At 40.6% G+C, this 17,320-nt stretch overlaps 2 protein-coding genes across 2 annotated transcripts in view; one reads left to right on the top strand and one right to left on the bottom strand.

Moving 5' to 3' along the window:
- The window catches only part of LOC124113329 (G patch domain-containing protein 1-like), an 87,887-nt gene extending 72,740 nt beyond the window's left edge, over positions 1-15,147 (bottom strand). The window contains exon 1 of the mRNA XM_046473610.2: positions 15,035-15,147. Coding sequence (XP_046329566.2) covers positions 15,035-15,110 — 76 coding nt within the window. The 5' untranslated portion in view covers positions 15,111-15,147. The remainder of the gene's footprint in view (positions 1-15,034) is intronic.
- Positions 15,148-15,333: 186 nt separating this feature from the next.
- On the top strand, positions 15,334-17,072 carry LOC124113327 (suppressor of cytokine signaling 4-like). The gene has a single exon (XM_046473609.2). The coding sequence runs from the start codon at positions 15,468-15,470 to the stop codon at positions 16,710-16,712; it is 1,245 nt and encodes a 414-aa protein (XP_046329565.1). The 5' UTR covers positions 15,334-15,467; the 3' UTR covers positions 16,713-17,072.
- Positions 17,073-17,320: the final 248 nt, after the last annotated feature.

Below are 17,320 nucleotides of genomic sequence, written 5' to 3'. Positions count from 1 at the left end.
GCCTTGATGATGACCCTAGGTCTGGAAATCCCTCAACTTCCATAAATGAAAATTCAATGAAGGAGATGGAAAAAAATTATTTTGTCAGATAGACGTATTACCATTGCTGAACTTGAGGAAGACAGGTCTCAGCGGTGGACCCATTGAAACTATTATTCATGAACATTTACAGATGAATAAGATATCTACTCGTTGGGTTCCAATGTTTCTAAATTCTGATCTTAGGGAAAAAAGAATTGACATTGCCAGAGAAAATTTGGAGATAATCTGAGGAGGATTTAGTTAAATTCAAAAAGATATTAATAACGGGTGATGAAACATGGGTCTACCACTTTGATCCCAAGTCAAAACGTGAATCCATGGAATGGCACCATTCTATTTCTCTGGCACCAAAGAAATTGAAGTCTTTAAGATCAGTGAAGAAAGTTATGGCCACTGCCACTGTAATTTCCACTGGAATGGCTATGAAAGAACAAGTCGAAAATGTCAACAAAGACACATGGTGTCCACATTGTTATTAATGAAAACTAAAAACCAACACTAAAAGCTATTGATGACAACAGTGGTGACAGCACAGACGCTGAACTTGAATGAGGAGCAAAAACCAAAGCTGTACTTTTTGGGAGTAGTGGCCAGTTCAAAACAGTGTCAGTGAGATGACAATTGGGGATGCTGACATTCAGAAGTCAAGATGGATAAAAGTTTGAGTGAGACAACCAACAAGCTGACTTTTCATCATGTTTTGAGAGTTTATAATCAGGTCCAGGCGCAACTCTTGATTTCAAGGCATATGTAAATTTCAGTGCCGAGGCTGATGATAGATAAAAGGTGAAAACTGAGGCGAATCATTACTCTCAAATAATAGAATTACTAACATAATCTTTATCCATTTTACTCATTTCTCAATTTCCACATGACAATGGCAAACACGTGAGAACACTTCATAAACGTTGCTGATGTGTATACAGTAATCAGCTTGAACCATTGATGTAACGTGTGCTTGTTATTTAGGCTAGATTGGATACTGACTCATTGCCTTTGCTGTAATTGTGGCAATCGAGAGTGACATCAGTGAGTTGTGGGTAAAGAGAGTTGCAAGTGAGTACATGTGCATGGATGTTCGAGTGGGAACTTCACGCTTGATCTGGATACTTTGGACTCCTAAATGACAACCAGGAATTGGACACATCCAATTCAACATATCCAAATATATATATTTTGTTAAAAATAGGAGGAATTCACAGGGACTGGAAGGTGAGTTTAAGACAACCGGGAATTCACCACATCAGCAACTTTGTCTCGTTCGGCACTCTGTAAATAATGATAATGTCATCAATAGATCTCTGTATAACCTAGCCTTTGTCTATTCCAGATTCCAGCACTGTTTGTCAATCCCAATTATCAATTTTTATAGAAAATGCCTATCTGTAATCCAGCACTTAAAATGCAAATATCATGAAAAATAGTAATAGATTTTCCTTTATTCATTATGTAGGCAGTATGATATACAATATGATCGGTGAGAAAATAAATTCTGAAAATGTAAACTTAGCAATATTCTATACCTATTTTGAGGTCTGTATCAAATATTAAAAGCGCTGATGAGGTGGTGTGGCTTAAACAGCCACAGCTGGCTAGGCATGCAAGCTGATTGTTATTACCATCTGCTGGGTACAGACTTATTGTTTCATTAGTTGTGGGGAGATCTGTGTTGTATATATATAATACCGGTATGGATTCTATGTATATCAAGAGTATGGCTAGGGGTGGGTGGACTTGTCAATTAACCTTGATGGAACATTAATTGTATAATATTAAAAATAACAAGAGCAAAAGTGAGCGTGGCTCACTAATACCCCCGACCCTCCTAGTGTGTCAGTAGTTTCAAATTTAATAGCTAGGATAGGGTTAAGGTTTGAAAAATTCATAAAAAAATGGAAAATTAATAAAAACATTTTTTTTCTTTTGACTGCACCCCTCAATATGACACAGATTATATGTTCTAAGTTTGAGATGAATCCACTGGATAGTTTAAGAGAAATCAAGCAGACAAAGTTATTGGACAGACGTTAGGGTTTGAAAAATTCATTTAAAAATGGAAAATTAATAAAAACATTTTTTTTCTTTAGACTGCACCCCTACATATGACACAGATTATATGTACAGAGTTTGAGATGAATCCACTGAATAGTTTAAGAGAAATCGCGTGGACAACGTTTTCAGACGGACGGACGGACAGACGGATGGAACCTTGGTATAACTATATACCCCTAACCTTTTAGGTCGCGTGTATAATAAATTCATTTATAGGGGCACAGGCAGTTAGTGCCAAATATTCAGAACGGTATTTGTCTATATGGGAGGGCATAGATCGTGTGAGATAGGATAAATATTATAAATATACAATTTATTGTAAAATTTACAAATTTTTAAACTTATATATTATAGCTATCCTATGCATTTATCCCACGGTTGGACAGTGGGTCAAAGATTACCCTAGTCTGTATTCGTCTTGTAACCTGAGATGTATCGGTACACAAGAAAGCTGGAGCCAACATACTTCAATCCTAGGACTGTTACATATCCATGTCTGGAGATATTTTCTTGTGATTTTATGGGTGAATCACTGCTGTTGAGTGATCTTGAAAACCCCACTACACTACCAGGACACAGAGTAATGTAATCGGGTATAACAAGCGCCTGTGTGTTTTTGCATAGGACATTACTCGTGGTAGAAGCGCTGTTGGTGGAAAAGCGTAAGTGTTGAGATTCTCCCATGATATGGCCAGAGCGTCTTACTCCCATGCCTCTTGATCCGGAATTGAGAGAAGAGACAAATCTGGAGAGTTGTGTTTTGCACCTGGTGGCTAATAAGTCGATCTCGGGTGTTGGAAGAGGTGGCAAGTCTCCTTGAAGATCTTCGGATGAGGAGGCCATTCTGTCGAGGATGGTCGATCCAGACTGGACAGGGAGTCTGCTATGACGTTGCATACTCCCAGAAAGTGTCAAGCTCGGGAGTTGACGCCCAATGCATCGATCAGCAGAAAGAAGTCCATCATCAGGGCCAACAGGGAGGCTGACTTGGTGGATCCCATCTTGTTGATGTACCAAACGACTGAGGTGTTGTCGGACTGTATCAAAGAACTTCCACCCAATGAGAGATCGCTAGAAAGACCTTGAATTCAGGATTGTTGGTGTGGAGGGTCAGTTCTATTGCCAACCAGAGTTCTGCCGTCTGACGATCCTGTTGATATACCAAACAACTGAAGCGGCGTCGGACATCCATAGCTTCGAGACGAGTGTCGATAGTGTCGAGTCAGATTCAAATGACCGCGATCAATCAGGCTGACCAGTAGAGGATGTCGAAATTGTACGGAAGAGCCAATAGTAGCCATGGTGGATAAACCCGGCGAAACCTGAAGAAAGGAGACAGGACGTGGTGAAACCATGCGCTTGTCCAAGTTAGTTGACTGATTATATATTTCTCTGGATGAATGGTCGCACGAAGCCGCGTGATCGGCACCTCGTGGAATTGCGACAGTACCAGAGACTGTGCCTTGAAGGGACGTAGAGAACATTAGGAGTATATGCTGAATCAAACGTCTATATTCGCCAACTCCGTCTTGAATAGGTGAGGGATGACTTGTCCTACCTGGTTGATCGGCGGTATGTCGATGTGTAGAAGTGGCGATGAAGCAATGGATTCTATCCCTTGGAGCTGTACGAAATCCTGTCCATCTTGTATCAAGCGACGACAAATGAGGTGCGAAGAAGATTGTTTCAAGACTTCACACGTAGTCATCGAAATACTAGAGTATATGCACTGCACGGTTCCCTTGAGGTCAGTCTGTCCCAGCATCTCGGTCTTGTTTTCAAACAGGGAAATCTTGACACGTGATATGTGACTCAACCTTGCGCAGCAACAGAAACACTGTGCTGTCTTGCCGAACATGTGTTCGAAAGCTCCATACAAAGGAGCGGTGTTCTGAGTTCCAAAGAATAACGGGGTATAGGCAGACAGTTCCTTGTAGAATATGGGTCGAAACTGGTGCAGTAGCAAGTTGAGCCCTATATGATGCTAGAAAAAATCCTCATATGTCAGAAAACATTGTCTTCCTGTTTGAATGGTGTAGGTTGACCCCGGCAGGGCCAATATTACTCTCGTAGAAATATTATGTGGGATAAGTGGTACAATACAAGCCATGTACACCAGGAGACATAATATGTACCAAACTTGCATATCAGGCTGAGAGATTGTCGATGATAAGACTGGAGCGATGAGTACTGTCATACATGTCTTGGAAGCAACTTGATATTGAACCTCAGGATGATGTCGATCTGTCTGACTATTTAAACCTGGTGAGAAAATTTGCATGCGTTCCAGACACTGCATTCCAGCCTTCTGGAGAAGTGAAGAGAAGCACGCTGAGTAGCTGTTTGTCTCAATCGTCATAATCTATATGGTGATTTATCTTCAGTGAGCTGCGTAAGACGATCCATAACTGGCGGGTGCGTGGACTAGATACGTGAAGCTCCCGGTAGAGAATAGGTCTTCAGTATCTCCAGCTTGCCATAAGAGGTGACCATGTTTGTAAGAGGTGACAAACAGGACCAGGCAGATCATCGTATCCCAAGACATAGCTTGATGCTCATGATGTCAATCACTGGATTTTCCAGTCCAAACTTGATATAGTACAGATCACAATCAATAGTAGGCATAGTGTAGTCATGATGTCGGGCCGCCTGCGATGTAGTCGTGGTTGTAATGTCCCTGCTAGGTACAGTTGATTGTTCAGAGAGTTGCTGATGGGCCACCCATAGGTATTATAAAAGAGATCCAAATTGCGAAGCCAAGAGAGCAGTCTGATCTCTATAATCCCATGAAGTCAGTAAGGGCCCAGTCGCTGGATGAACTGTACTTGTCAAATGATACGTCACAGTAAGTTGAGAAGGAGGCGCCACTGACAGGGAATGCTACTTGTCGGGTGATCGCTGGGTGATCACTAGTCTGGATGTATATCAGTTGGAACGTGAATGAAAGGAAGGTCAATGTGGATCTTCCTGTCCATCCTCATGTCGATGTCGATCTCAATCGGGAGGAGCAGATCATGATAGTAATCCGGTGTCAAAGTGTAATGGGGTTGGGCAGATATCGATGATCCCAATATCGATCAGATGTGGGATAACGGTAGTATCACAGGGGCTGGTATCGCTGGGATGAAGATCGATGTCGATCCCAGTCGATATCCCTGTTGTATCCGTAAAGTTGAGATGAGTGTCAATAAGGATAACACTGAGAGTCTGAGTCCGACGAACGTAATCGGTCGAGGTGATGTAGAATGGATATGGCCATGATCATAATAATAGGTCGATCCATAGAATGATGACGATCTGAACCAATATGGTTCTCATTTGGCTTTCGATGTCAAAGTGTGCTCTATAGATGATTGACCTGAAGGGGAGTGATCTGAAAGTCGACCCAAGAATGTCTATATGTAGAATGTAGAGTCTTCTCAGATCGATCTAAAAGATGTATGACTGGAGGAAGCACGTTCCTTGGAATGTCGACCCTGTCATATTGATCCGTGGAAAGTTGACCCTCTGAAGAATGTTCACCCTTGGAACATCTATCTGACGAATGTCGACCCTTAGAAGGTCGACCCTGGTTCGATGTCGACCTCTCTGAAGAATGTCAACCCTTCGATGTCAACCTCTCTGTAGAATGTTGACCCTCTGAAGATCGATCTGACAAATGTTGACCCTTAGAGGCTGGACCCTGGTTAGATGTCGACCTATCTGTAGAATTCCACCCTTCAAAGTCAACTTTGAATGTCGACCCCTGTCACGATGTCAATCATCCTTGGGTCGAAATCGCTCTCTACTCTTCCTGTGTCCTGTTGGTGCTGTCGCTATCCGACTAGAGTTAATATTAGTCGCAAAATAGGTGGAACCGGAGTAACTGGATCTATCGGAGTAGAGAAGAGGCCTTTCGTAGCAGGATTGACTGGTCGAACTACAACCTCCGAAGTCGATGATTGACTTCCAATGGATAGGGTCTGAGTAGATGGAGATGGTCTTTACTGCCAGCATCAAAAGTGTGTCCTACGAATTTGTTGACTGGGAGTTCGTCATAGTCGGCGGATCACTGATAACAGATTGTGAAGAAACAGCGGTAACTTTGTCGTGAAAAAAAAACTGTCCAATACTGTATCTTCTTCCACTGAGAGGGAAGTGATCGTGGCTGGTGTTGGTTGCCTAACCACGGATGTTACAGATTGACGACTGCTAGTCTTCGTCACACACTTGGGTTTCTTGGACAATGAGGGTCTGTGTTCTGAATCTATAACATTTGATCGGCGATCAATGCCTCTCTTCTGGCATTTCTTAATAGTCAGTGAATGCCTTCTGGGACAGATGAGTGCATTCCAAACACTGTAAACCTGGCTGACAGACGCCCCGACAGTCACTGCATAATTTGTGAGGATCCACCGGCGAAAAAATATGTGGCAACACTTCGTGCAAACTGGCCATTTTGCATGATCCTTGCCCATATCTTAGGCGTAAGAAGTGACCCAAACTCCCATAATTTTGAGAAAAATATAGGCCTAAATATTCTTTTAAAAAAAGCATGTATCCACAGGGAGATCATCTTCCCAAGGCAAGAGAGTTAACTGACTACAGAAGTACAGTTTCCACCCTTGCCGAACTTGGCGGGGATTATGGAGTTACATTTTGCCTGGACTAACGAGTCTATGCATAGTCCAATCAAAACCGTGCACCGAAATCGAAATCCGGTTCGTAAACTGTCAGGCAGAGTTTGGTCGATTGCACGATGTGCATCGCGAACTCGTTGTCAACAGATATTTTCCAAATCTTTTCATGTTTTTGATCAAGGTGCTCACGTGATTTGATGTACTTAACGAAGTAAGAACCGTTTTATCACAAAAAAGATCTTGATCGATCAGATCGTCTTGACTGGGCGCCACAATTTTGTTTGAAGCAAATGCATGCGATACGAGAGGTGGAATCTGATTGGTCCATATGGGAGAGGCATAGAATGGACATAACTCGTAATAGCCACTAGTGGTGCTACGATTGAGCCCAGGAATTCCAGCCTAGTTCGGCAAGGGTGGAAACTGGACTTGTAAAGAAGAAGAAGATGCAGGGATACGAAGAGAAAGAGAATGATGAGACAGAGGTCAAGTCTGCAAGGGATTCGGGTGCATGATCTGATTGCTGGGAGGGTCGCCATGGTGTTGCTGGGGTGTTTGGGCAAATGAAGCTCAGAAGCTTGAAACTTTGTTCAAGGATGTTTCCACACAAGGGATCGGAAGAAGAAGGATGAAATGCAAAGAGTGAGATAGGATAAGTTTAATAATTTAGATTATAATAGATTTTTGCATTATGCATGCCAGCAATCAGTTCAGGTATCATAAATCTCATGTGTATAGTGTATTGCAACGCGTTAGCAATCAACACACACAGATTCACAGAGTCTAGGACATGTTGTTTCATCTTTGTCATGTTATTTCAAAGCTTGTAACATGATATTGTGATTGGGAGAAAATAGATCAAACAAACTAAAGAATCCATGTTTTGCAATCTCTTGTGATCCATGGTGATCATCCTAGTTATTTCCGTCACTATTGTCGGTCACAGGTTCAAACATGTAGGGGTTCACTTGTACTTCTTCCTCAGAAATCACCAATTCATCTTCCAAGAAACATTCACATTCCATGATAACGTGAAAGCTATTGTCATTGTCAGAGTCGGGCATATCGGCAAGTTATGATTTATTTTACTGCAAAAAGGAACAGCGTAAGTATCATTCATCTTTCTTAATTTTATACACAGCGAATATTTTAAACAAACAAAGGTCTCAAAACAAAATAAAAGAAAGCACTGAAATGTGAACAATGAACACAATTGAAGAAATAGCATGTTTCGCACATCATTTTCTCACTGAAAAGTGATCTCAATTGTGATATAAATGGCTTTTGTCACATTTTGAAAGAATGAGGGGTATATTTTAATCCTTTAATCCGACTCGTATGCAGGAAAGTACATAGTTTGTCTAAGGGTTAAAAAGGGTGAAGAACCATTTTGTTTTGCCTAGATGTTTACAACTGACTTTGAATGGAGGGTTGCTTGTTTTCATCTCTCGAAACATGACCATATTTAGATCCTCTTTATATAAAGGCCCTGCCTCCGCTGTATTTTCATTTCTGCCTTTGAAATTGATAAACTTATTTACACGCTGCTTTCAATGTTTTCAATACGATATTTGCATTGATAATGTTATGATCTATCCATTTCTGCAAAGTTGTATATACCCATGAGATTTGCACTTTAACAATCACTCATAAGCCATAAACAAAAAATCAACTAACAATGCGTAAGCACTACCACTAGTCGACTTTCATTTTTATGGAAGCCTTGGTGGCTGGGTGAATTAGATCGCTGACTTTGTGTGCTGATGATTAGCAGTGTGGGTTTGAATCCTGGATGGGACTCAACCCCCAAAAGTACTAGAATCTGTACTTTACTAAGAAAGTGTTTTCCCAAATATAACATTTGTTACTACTAGTTGATGTTCCCGAAAATGTGTGTGCGAATCAAGCACTACACAGCTACAGAAGAGGCAATACTTTCGAAACAAACAAGATCTGGAAGCAGTTGGTGAGAAAATAGTTCTAGATAAAAACACAAAGGAAGTACTGAGCAATGTCAGTGCCTTTTTTATGATGTGATTTGTTGTTACATGAGAGTTTTTGTATTATCTGTAAATAAAATATAGAAGACAGGGAAATACATTGTCTCATATCTCATCGACGATCGGCATTCTCTGCATGAACTAGCATTATGACTGAAACTGGCATTCCTTTCCACTACCAGGTGATGCCAGTTTAGACAAAATGTTTAAGAATGGTCTCATGCCGCTTTTAGCAATATCACAGCAAGGGACACCAGAAATGGGCTTCACACATCTGAGGAATCAGCCCGGATCTTCGGCATGGTGAGCGAACGCTTTAACCACTAACCACTCCATTTAGACAGAGTCCAGTGTATACGTACATGAAATTGCATATATCAACGAATTACAGATATTTACCTGTTTTGCTTTCTGACATATATTGGCTACAAATGCATAGCTGATTCTGCACAAGCCTTCAGAAGTGTTGTCAAGGTAAATATTGAGAATATCTTGGACATTGTTATACCCAACATATTTCCAAAACATTTCCCATTAACATGATCAGATACACACAAAAACTATGATACTTTTGTTGAGAGTAAGGAATCGGAAAACAAGGAGGAGTCAGATCTTTTTCTTGCCGCTGCATTATAAAATAAGTAACACGGACACCTTTTTCTTACAAGGTCTTAACCTATTCACTTCACTTTACATCAACCCATCCTAGCAATGCCTTTGTACATGGCTTTGTACATAAAGGCTGAATCTTATTGAGAAACTGAAGACATATTATCAGAGGCACATTTATTAATTACAAGTAGACTTTTCCGTCCCTAAATTGTAATGCATACATTATGTTCCTATTGAATATATACAGTTGACATAATTATATAGTGATGTAAGGGAGGTAACTCAAAACCCGGAAGTATTTCTCTAAATAGAACGCAATGTTAACGTTGTTTGGAACGGTTGTGTGAGTGTTGTGATGATGTCATCATAGCAATACTGTTGTGTTGTCAGTTATTGTTTTGATCAGAACAAGTAAACATCGTTTGAGTTGACCGGCGACTTGAGTCTTCTTTCATTGGTGGCAGCAGTGAACTAACGGAAATTTTCACTTGGAAATGGCTATGCCCGGAGTATCGCAGTGGGACGAGTGTGATTCTGGAGATATTGATAGTCATTTTAGCCATCTGGAAAGTATGTTCATTGTGAAAGACATCATGGAAAACAGGAAGAAGGATGCTTGCTTTCATTTGTCATTAAAAGGTGAGGCGAAGCGGTTTTTCACCACATTATCGGCGGATCAACGGTCAAGGTATGCATCAGTAAAATTAGCATTCGTGGAGCGCTTCAGACCGGCGAGATCATCAGTGTCTTTTCAACAATAATTGTCAAATAGGAAGCAGAAGAAGGGAGAAACTGCTATGAAACTCAAATATTCAATCATGGATCTAGTTACCAATGCATTTCCGGATGTTACTGATGATGCATCACGGTCAGCACTACAGATTGCTCATTACAGGAGAGCACTGACACCTGAGGTGAGACAAAAATTATCATGGCTAGTGTCAGATGATGTAACCTTTGATGAACTGGTTAGGAAAGCAGAACAAGTAGTGAGGGAAACTGCTTGCATTAACATGATTCAATCAAATGGGAATAGTGTTAGTGAGGGACAAAATGCTATTTTGTTGGAATTAGCTAAGAAGATCTAATAACTAATTTTTATCAAGAACAATTATCAGCTTCAGTGGCAGCAGTTTCAAGAAATAATACAAGGTAGATAGATAGATGTTACAAGTGTAATCAGCTGGGACATTTTGCATGTAATTGCAATCAGCAGGAAGGGAGGAGAGGATTTAACGGCAAGTGTGACAGGTGTGGAAGAATGGGTCATATGGCAAGTGACTGTAGAGCTAGATTTCCAGTCTCAGGCAAAAGAGGTCAGGAAAACTAGATGTTGCTAGTGAGGATAGCCGAGACTCTCTGGCAACCAAGGTGGTATCGGCGACATGTGTAAATTCACAAAATGCGAGAAGAATTGAAGCTGAAGGTGAATTAGGGGGATACAAATTGAATTGGCTTTTTGACTGTGGTGCTGAAATTAGCGTTATAACAGAACCCCTACAATACCACAACAGAGTTAACTGCTGGATTGGTGGTTGCAACATTTTCACCCACTTCTGATGATTCACCTGTTATTGCATTGTTATTGTTATTGCTGTCTTCAAATCAACAGCGGCAGTGAGGCAAACAGGAGTATGAAGGGTAGAGGCATTTGCTGTGCCTGATATATAACGAAATTGTGTGCCGCTATAGACTGCCGGAGGAACTACACTCTCTGACCAAGGCTGGAACTTTGAAGCTAAACTGCTCCAAGAGTTGTGCAGCAAGCTCGGCATTAAAAGAACAAGAACCTCTCCATACAACCCACAGTGCAGTGGACAGGTTGAAAGAATGAAAAGAACTCTAGCTGAAAGACTTGCTCTTCTAATAGAAGCTCATGACCAAAAGGATTGGGATGAGAAATTACTGTCAGCATTGTCAGCTATTCACACATCAACAAATAAGGTTACAGAAGAGACCCCATTCATGATTGTGTTTGGCCAATCCCCTAGAGACAAAACAGACAGCGATGTAAGCGGAAATCAGAAACCAGTGACTATTTAAACTGAGTGAATTATTGGATTTGCAGAAGACTGTGAGAGAGAAGATTTTGAAAGATCAAGAGCAGAGGTGTGAAAAGAAACAACATACCATGTTTACTCCATTCAAAGAAGGCGAAAAAGTGTGGCTATATCATCCTGAGCAAGTGTGCGGAAACTCATCTCAGAAAGATTGGAAGGGCCTTTCCGCGTTGATAGCCAAATCGGTGAAAATACTTACCGTATTCACGCATGTGAAGGAAATGGCCTCTCACGTGCCATCAATCATCGAAAGCTGTAAAGACATGTTGAGAGACCGGACTGCTTGACTACAAGCAGTTGTGGTAGTGATAGTGCTAGGGACTGTGTTGTGAATGTGGACAATGAATGTCAATCTTCAGATTCACCGGACATTGACAACTCTACAGGCAGCATCAACATTCCAGGAGGTGCAAGTGACATTGTGTTGGGACTTGATGATGTGTTCCAAGCAAGTGTTGTGAAACATTCAACAGACAATTGCCAGAGACATTCCAATTGGAATCGCCAGCCCCCAAAGTGGCAGAGTGACTATCATGTTTACATTGACTGTATTTCTAGTGAAAATGCCCTTTTTGGCATGTTTGACAATATGTAAATGCAATTAATTATTAATAGTGTTGAATTTGTAATTTTCAAATTAACCTGTTTTATGCTTACCTGTAAATAATACTGTATTATTATCTGTTTAATCAATGTCTAATTTCTTAGTATGTATGATTGTATCTGAGAGGGAGGAATGATGTAAGGGAGGTAACTCTAAACCCGTAAGTATTTCTATAAATAGAACGCAAATGTTAACCTTGTTTGAAATGGTTGTATGAGTGTTGTGATGATGTCATCATAGTAATACCGTTGTGTTGTCAGTTATTGTTTTGATCTGAAAACAATGTTTGAGTTGACCGGCGACTTGAGTCTTCTTTCAATAGCTTGTGGAAATCAAATGGGCCCTACACTATCCATGAATTGTGTGCAAGCCCAACCTTGGCATGATCTTGAAAGTTTGTTTTTGAGTAGATGGCAGCAAGAGAGTGAGTATTGTTTTAAGATGCTTTCAGAAATATTCCAGCATTAACCATGTTAACACTGCGAGGAACACCAGTAATGGGTTTCACACATTCACCCATTTGGGGAATCAAACCCGGGTCTTTGGCATGACGAGCAATGCACAGGATATTTGCAATTTGTGTGATGGCTCATTGGTCAGGGCACACTGGTTTCCCTCTTGCTAAAACAAAACTGGCCTTACCTTTAGAATGCAGTACCACAAACTTTTCAAACACGTGACAATATGACGTAATTTGTAGTATTTTGTTGCCAGTCACACCGGCGAAACAAGGCCCTGTGACGTCAGGGGTCATCGAGTGTGCATAAGCTCCTCCCAGTGTTCTATCTTCTCTACACTAAATGTCATTGAATACGCCAAGCGGTGTGGAAAGGTGGAATATTTCTTTACAAAATATAACCTGCGGCGGCGCATTTTATAGCAAGCGCTAGTTTACGAAAGCACTTTTATTTTTTAAAAAAAAATTTATTTCGTTTTTCTCGTAATTCAAGTGGCCAAAATGGTTATAAATGGGAACTAATATACATATATTATTTTTTCGCTTCATTAATTTTCATTATTATGCACAAGAATGCAGTTTATGCAGGGATATTTTATTGGTGCTGAACACATCCAAATATCGCTACTGTTAGGGTAGGTTACCCCGAACTCTATACTTAGCCTTGGATTCCCTTTACGACCTATGACCCCCTTTCGATCATTAGGGTTAGGTCCCCGTTTGGTGGCTATTAGATTACCCGAACTCTGTCCTCAGGCCTTGGATCCCTTTTACGATCAATCTTTCCTTTACGATCATTAGGGTTAGGTAAATCTACCGGTTCAGTGGCTATCATAGATTATATAGTTATATAGTGGCTCCTAATATTCTTCACACAAAAATGTCGAGTGAAAAGGATGAAATGGTTTTGTGTTGAAAACTTTGGCTACTGGAAACTGTCCTTGAACATTCACACAAGCCACTTTCACCAGCTACATTTTTCAGTACTGATTCAAAAGCGAACTCACCGTTGTGTCGTCACTAGCCATGCACATGCCTCCCTCGTACCTTACTATTAACCACATCATCCTTACAGTGTTCCCTATCACACTTTACTGTCACAAAATCCACCCGACGAATTATTAAATACCATGTCTGACGTCTCAGTTCGCGCCATATAGGATCATCCTCGCCACTCGGTATCTTGTAGATTACTGAATGGGACGAGTGTGCCAAATGACATTGGGATCATCCGTAAGTGTCACGAAAGTCACAAGACACCATGCCTACCCCTAACCTTCGTAAGTGTCCGTCACGTATTCGACCCTTTTCGTTCAGTTCCGTAATGTCGTAGGCATGACTAGGTAAATTTGCACTTTGTTTCACAGTGTGGACATAGCTCAGTCGGTTAGCTGTCGGGCTAACAATCTGAAGGTCACGAGTTCGCGTTCGACGGATTCTCACAAAAACTGGCTGCTTGTCTTTGAGACATGTGACCTACGACAGAGACCGTCCTCACCAGAAGTTGTGGTACTGTATTCTAAAGGTGCTCCCAAAACTGTGGCTTGGTTTGGTGTTAAAGAAAAGTGACTACACTGCAATGTGGACATTGGTATTCATGGGTTATGGAGGAATGTTGTGCAAACACATAAACCCCTAAGTATTTGTATGAAAAAGAAGAAACCATTTACTTTGTATTTAGGTCATTACGTTAGACCCTGTCATTTCTGGGACACACCTTAATGCCAAATGACAATTTCACATACACATGACAAGTGTGAACACTGCACATAAACACTGGGGATGTCGTGATACGGGTGTCAAACACTATGATAAGAAACAATCAAGGTTACACTCTGTATTATGCCTTAAAAGGCGACTATGCTTGTCATAAGCGGCGACTAACAGGATCTGGTGGTCAGGCTTGCTGACTTGGTTGATGCATGTCATCAATCCCAATTGCGTGGATCGATGCTCATGATATTAATCACTGGACTGTCTGGTCCAGACTCGATTATTTACAGACTGCCATCATATAGCTGGAATATTGCTAAGTGTGGCGTTTAACAACAAACCAACCACTGTATTATGACAGGCAGTAAGGAAAGCAAGTCAGACATGTTATCGGGGTGTAAACTAGAAATTAAAACAATAGTTTGTACTTGTTTGTTGACATCGTTACGAGATCAACATGGAAAATCCATATGGGGCAAATGTGAATCAATGTATAAAGTGTATCGGGTATCCCATTGTACAAAGTTTGCCTACGATGCACCAGTCAATCGCGACATCACTAGTCAACACAGTTCATTTTATACACCTGAAGAAATATATATGTAAGCCTACGTGGCTAGAATTTCTTTCTTCATCAATAATTTGGGTTCTGAAAAATAGTTATCGTTCCTAAAACTTAAATATAAATACTGCCCAAATTATGACCGCACTGACCAATGAAGCGTCATAAAAGTTCACTTTGCTAAATAAGAGTAAACCTGAAGCTGTCTTCGTGGTTACAAAACACGACAAAATGGACTCGTCAGTAGTAAAGCCAAGCGTGACGTGTGCGTCTCCTATCCAGTGAAGTAAAATGCTCACGAAATTCCATTTACCATCATCGTATATTTCAAGAGGTCTCCCCAGAGTGACAAACGAATCTTCTTCGTCCGAATCCATGGGCGCATCCATTTTCAAATTGTTCAGCAGTTAAAACCCTTGGGTCAGACCATTGGTATAATTACTTGGGTAATAGAGTTAAGTAAAATATTAAATGTCAGTAAGAAACTCCTTGTTTATTATATAATTCGGATATAAGCCGAAAATTACTATGATCACGATAAGTTCTGATTGGGATTTCATCGAATTGTAAACAAAACAATGCGTGTTCTGCAGAAGCCAAAATACGGAAGGTGCTGAATGCGCATGCTCAGAGATAGACCTAGTGGCTTCACCCTTAGAAGGAACAAGGTGATACTTGTTTTGTGCTGTATATTGCTTTAATATATGCGCTGCAATGCAATCTTTTGTGGTATATAAACCTGGAAGATGATGAAGAAAATAAGTTTCAAAGGTATAAAGCTCTCGGGACAGAGACGCCCGCGTGGTGCATCGCCAAAAAACGAACTCGGTCGGGAGAAGCAAGGGGACTCGGATAGTCCCAATGCCGTGTTGCAGAATGACTCACAAGTGTTATCACAACAAAGCTATGCAGACGACCAGACAACGACCGAATCCGATGTGAATCACAGAAAGAGAGATAAGATTGGTCTTTTTTGGAATCTTAGGCGAAAGTTTACACCAAGTGTTCATCGAAAAACGGAGGGAACGGAAGGTAATCATATAGAAGAGTGCCAAAGTATGTCAGTGAAATGTGAGACAAAGAAATCCAAACAGAAAGGTAAACGTTTGTTTATGTTATGTGACAAGTCAGTGAGGTCAAATTCTACAGCGTCTCAAAGTTGTGACAGTCTGAACTCAAATGGGCAAACATACACGTCTCCTAAGATCAGTGAAATGCATTCCAACACGGACAGCCATGATCTGGATGTACGAAAAGAGAAGGCAAGTTGTAGAACGAAAGATATTTCAAAATTCCACCCAGATGGTCCCAACAAATCAGAAGACTATCATAGTGACGATTATGATGATGCAGATTTGCACTGCAGACGGAATATCCGTGGATCTCATGTATTGTGTCATGAGATACCAACTTATGAAGCATGTGAACCTTATGAATTGTCTCAAAAATATGGAATATCATGTCAAGATCTATTGGAACAACCGAAAGTGTGGAGTCTAACACAGGAACTATTTCGCTTATCAAAATTTGGCTGGTATTGGGGGCCTATCACACGAAATGAAGCAGAAGAAAAATTGGCAAACCAGCCAGATGGTGCTTTTCTTGTGAGAGATAGTTCTGATGAACGTTACTTGTTAAGTTTAAGCTTTCGATCATATGGCAGGACTCTTCATACAAGGATAGAGCACTGTAATGGCATGTTTAGTTTCTATGCACAGCCTGACACAGAAGGCTACCCCTCCATAGTGGATTTGATAGAACATTCTATGAATGATTCACAGACTGGTATCTTTTGCTATTCAAGATCACGTTCACCGGGGGCCCCTTCATTCCCTGTTAGACTGACTAAACCTGTGTCCAGATTTACACAAGTTCGGTCTTTACAGTATTTGTGTCGGTTTGTCATTAGACAGTATACACGATATGATCATATTCAACAGTTACCCCTGCCAACCAGCTTAAAAGGCTGGATAGAAGAAAACCAATATTGACTCATATGAGAAAATGCCAATGTTTGTATGGATCTGCACAAAACCACAACTACAGTCTCATTAGTTAACCATTTTCATATCTTTCAGTTGATATCTTGACTTAAGTTGAAGTATGCAACAACATTGAAAACCATTCTCATTTCCCCTCATGCTAATATACCTTAGTTTGTGAAAACTTCCTAGAATGGAGTGAGTTTCTTTTATCATCGTATCTTGGATCTGATACTTCAACAGCTTTGTTTGGCTTTTCCCTAGTGTTCCGTTTGAACAATACAGTCCTGATATGCAAGTGCAGATAGCACCGTGATATGTATGTATGCTCCAGTTTTTACAACATAAAATTTCTGTAAGTTTTGGTAAGATTTGTTATTGTTGTGTTTCTCTGACCATTGCTGATTGTTCAACTTTGTATGGAAAGCGTCTCTTGATTAGCATTTTGATTTAGAAAGGAACACCTTTAGCATTTCACTTGCATTTGAATCAGAATGGGCAATATCTCCATACATATTGAGTACAAAGTTTAAGCTCTGTCATTACACCATGACTACTAGTAAAGATAATCAAAACAGCTTATGTGTAAGTCACAACACATGTATAAACATAACATG

The sequence above is a fragment of the Haliotis rufescens genome, unplaced genomic scaffold (genome assembly GCF_023055435.1).
Source record: "Haliotis rufescens isolate VD_foot unplaced genomic scaffold, xgHalRufe1.0.p SCAF_19, whole genome shotgun sequence".
Classification (NCBI taxonomy): domain Eukaryota; kingdom Metazoa; phylum Mollusca; class Gastropoda; order Lepetellida; family Haliotidae; genus Haliotis; species Haliotis rufescens.
This window is presented reverse-complemented; position numbering and strand designations above follow the sequence as displayed.